We start from the raw sequence: 4,416 nt of genomic DNA, 5'->3' as shown, positions 1-4,416 counted from the left end.
GAAGATTTGAAGAGACTGAAGAACCTGAAGTCACAACAGTCATAAGTTAGGGTTAATCTGATGACTGGTGTGCTTTGAAGATTGTTGAGTAGGGGTGGTCAGTATTTGGTTTGAAACTGTGGAACCCGAAAACCAAACCGAAATCAAACCGGAAAAAAACCAAACTGAATTTGATAAACGGTTTTCGGATCGCGTAAAACCGAAACCGAATTTGAATTCGGTTTTCGGTTCGGTTTTCGGTTTTGAAAATTCTGAATTCGGTTTAACCGAAAACCGATTTCAAAACCGAATTCAAAATTTTTATTTATTTAATTTGTATATTTATGTTTTAGTGTCATTATAATTTGGGATTCAATCAATAAAATATATTCTCACCCATATGAAGATTTGATAGCTCACATTATAATTATGTTACTTAAATTATTATGTTCTTCTTCTTAATAACAGAAGCAGTAAACGTCATAATTAAGCTATAAATATTAATAAATCATCGAATTCTTGATAATTTAATAATACGTCATTGTTTTAGGATACAAATAACTAAGACATCAGTAACGCCACAATTAAACTACCAACGTTCTCAGTTTTTTCATAATATTCGGTTTTAACCGAAAACCGAACCGAATCCGAGTTTGAATTCGGTTTTCGGTTTGGTTCGGTTTTAACTTTGAATTCGGTTTTCGGTTTGGTTTTCGGTTTTGCCTAAAAAAATATCAAAACCGAATACACCGAACCGAATAAACCGAACAAACCGAAAACCGAACCGATGAACACCCCTATTGTTGAGTATAACTCTCCAGGTATCTAAAGAGATTTTACTCAAAGGTTCAACGAAAGTGTATTTCCTGATGATCGTGTCGACTTGCGATTATAATTGGAATATTACAAGGATAAAGATGAAGAGAGAAAGTATGTACCATACAAGGAAGTTTATTGGTGCATAATGAAAAGTCAAGTGAAGCTAAAAGTAACGCCACATCCTAGGGGGAGTATGTTGATCCTCAAGGGAGTTTGATGGTATACAAGTCCGAGTTAAGAAGGAATGTTAATCGAACTAGGTCCTAGGGGGAGTATGTTGGTGCATAAAGGCCCAAGTTCGTATCAACCGAAACAAGTTTAAAGTTAGCCGGGTCAGACGAACGACTAACGGGCCTGACTGACTATCGGGCCCAGTCGAGTATATAATGAAAGCTTAGCTTTCATTTGTGACTAATGATCCTGAAACCCTACAAGGCGGTTTCTCTCTTCCACAGCAGTACCAAAACCCACCCAAGTCGAATAACGACTCTAGGCGTTGATCTAATCCGATCTATACGATCCGGTTCGACTAAATCGACACCCGAAAGTCAACGATTCGCTAGAACATCGATCCGAAGATCCGAATATCTCCAACATAGACCAATCAGCTACGTTCCATTGGTCGGGCCTTTTAGGTGTAAACCCTCTTAGACACCCACAATTTGGAGATTGTGTGATGTCACAACTCCCATAAACCCCACACAACGTGTATCGTTCACAACTATCTGATGTGAGTGATGTATACATAAACCAACCTTGGGTTCGGTTAACCCAATATCATTGTCCCATGTTTCCTTGTGGACTTAAATTTAACCTACTAAAAATTGACTTATTAAGCAATACGAATACACCCGAAATTTCATTTTCATCGGAAGAAAACCAGTTTCTGAAAATTGGATTAGGCCTGTTATTCGTGTTGCCACTATATTTAAGTCCATTCCAAGATCCTAATCTATATTGAATAACATCTCCGTTTTTTTTGAAATATTTGTGGGAGTACATTGAAATCCATATAAATCATATATTTACCTCGAGTCGGATCATTATCACTTTTCCAAGATGTATAATTTGTGACAACACCTCTTTTCAAATTCCTTCCAAATTTCATATCCGGCATGATGGTATCACTTGGTTCATCAAAACTCTGCCAAATGTAATTTTCGGGCCCATTTTGACTATCAAAAACAATAAAATTTGAATTATCAAGTAACTTAGCCACCTCGTTTTCACTCTTTCTTGACAAAATGGATGACCAAATGATTCGATTTGCAGTCGAGTCGCGAAGGACTAGTAAACCTCCATGATTTAGAGTTAGCTCGCCCGACTTGTTACCAATAGGAGTATCTCTGTTAGCAACCCAAATAACAGGTCCAGTTGCAAGATGTTTGTACCATATGCCTAAGTATCGGTTCTGGGTCGTGTTACTTGGGCTAAAGAACCCGAGCTCAAAGGTTTGTTGTGGGGAAACAATTGTTTGACCATCTCTAATGGTTTGGGTCTCGAATATTGTGTCCGCTGCGATGGTGCAACTGATCAAGGTAAGGAAACAAATTAACAGAGTAGCTAGTGCCTTCATTAATGAGGTCAGTTAGTTGTTATTATTGTTTTGTTGGGATTAAAATGGCGATGGCATGTGGAATGGAGATTAACAGGAGGAATAAAAATGGGAAATGGATATGAAAAAGATTAAGTGTAAGTACTACTCTAATATAATATTAAGCTAAATAATTACCCCGTACATCTTTAAAGCTAGATAATTACATGTTTGTTTGCAAATGTCAGACATCATATATAATACAATTAGAGAACTTTTGTCAAGAAAATAATCATTAAATACAATTACTACTTTTAATTTTAATTAGGGTCCTTTAGTGTGACTTTGGTGTTTTTTTGACGGTTGTTCCGGTTGTTGTTGTTGTTCTTATTGGTTCGGGTCGCCTTTTGATAGTCTTTTTATTTGACTTGGTTAGGTAAGGAGTACTCTCAAACATAACACACTTACTTATCAGGATAGACGGACATATGAGCGTCACGTCAATATTTCCTCTTCATCACAAATAAATAATAAATTCACATCCAAACATCACATATTATTATTATTATTATTATTATTATTATTATTATTATTATTATTATTATTATTATTATTATTATTATTACTACTACTAAATAAAAGTTATGAATAGTACTACTCGCACGTTTTATTCACTTGTACACCGCGCAACAAAAGTTATGAATAGTACTATTCACACACTTTATCCACTTGTACACCGCGCAACAATGGTTGTACACCGGAGACAAAAGTTATGAATAGTACTATTTCACGCTTTATTCACTTGTACACCGCGCAACAAAAGTTATGAATAGTACTATTCGCACGCTTTATCCACTTGTACACCGCGCAACAATGGTTGTACACCGGTCACTATTCACGTGAACAGTACTATTCACGGTACTGTAGCAATTTTTTTTTCGTAACAGTTTTTTTTCCCCATTTTTTTTCTTTTTTGGTCTCCTTTATATTTTTCTTCACCCGCAGCAAATATCTACTAGACAAAAAATATGAATAGTACCGATGGTTTCTTTATAATTAGCAGCAGTAAATATCTACTAGGCAAAAAATATAAATAGTACCGATTGTTTCCTTTATATTTTTCTCTACCCGTTGCAACATTTTTTTTTATTTTTTGGTTTCCTTTATATTTTTCTCCACCCGCAGAGATGCACCTATATTGTTAATTTAAAATAACATTTAAATTTTTGACTGGTTATACATTTTAGTTCGACTCGAGTTGCGCTTCAACGACATCATCGTTAAACTAAACGCAATAAAATACATTGAAAACCGAACCCGGCGCGAAGAGAGGGTAAACAACTAGTTATTATTATTACATTACATAAAACATAAAATAAAACAATTATTTAAAAACAAAATGTACTTTCATAAATTTAAATAATATACATTTAAATTTAAAAATAAAACTAAACTTAAACTTTACACTAATAGTTTAAAATACTACATAATTAGTAAAATAGAAATTAAACATATCATTAAAGTTTTCTTCATCGTCTGAATCTTCAAACTCGTTGACATATTTCTCTTCTAACATTCGCCTTAGCTTTCATGACCATACAATATTCATCGGGAGATAAATCCGTTAATACCGGTTGAAAGAGAAGTTGTAAAATTTTTAACATCACGCGTACCGCTTTCCTTGTATGCATAGCTCGTTTGGTAGCTTTCACATAATTAACGATCTTTTGTCAGGATTGATATTATATTTTTAAGAGTTTAATGATTGCATTTTTAAAAAACGTAACATTAAACTGGGGGAATTAATGGTGCACCCTATAATTTGCATGCATGAATGAGGACATAATTGCTTTTGGAGAACGGATGACGTATCTGAAAACTACTAAAAACTAAGTAAAAGGCATTTTTAGCAAACTTGCGTCTTGCGCCTTCCGGGAAGAAATATAAAGAAAGTGTATATTAGGTCTTTTGGTGTATAGCGTAACCCCTGCAGGTCGTGCTTACCACGTAAGCCCAAAGCATTAAGACATTGTGCATATAAACGTACCACGTCAGCATACATGTGGCAAGTAGGTGCGAATCAG

At 34.8% G+C, this 4,416-nt stretch overlaps 1 protein-coding gene across 1 annotated transcript; it reads right to left on the bottom strand.

The window, feature by feature from the left end:
• Positions 1-1,750: 1,750 nt before the first annotated feature.
• Positions 1,751-2,374, bottom strand: LOC139875771 (S-locus-specific glycoprotein S6-like). The gene has a single exon (XM_071863072.1). It carries the CDS (start codon positions 2,372-2,374, stop codon positions 1,751-1,753), a length of 624 nt encoding a protein of 207 aa, XP_071719173.1.
• Between the last annotated feature and the right edge of the window lie 2,042 nt (positions 2,375-4,416).

This window comes from Rutidosis leptorrhynchoides, chromosome 11 (genome assembly GCF_046630445.1).
Source record: "Rutidosis leptorrhynchoides isolate AG116_Rl617_1_P2 chromosome 11, CSIRO_AGI_Rlap_v1, whole genome shotgun sequence".
Taxonomy (NCBI): domain Eukaryota; kingdom Viridiplantae; phylum Streptophyta; class Magnoliopsida; order Asterales; family Asteraceae; genus Rutidosis; species Rutidosis leptorrhynchoides.
The sequence above is the reverse complement of the archived record's forward strand: the minus strand, read 5'-3'. Positions and strand labels throughout refer to the sequence as shown.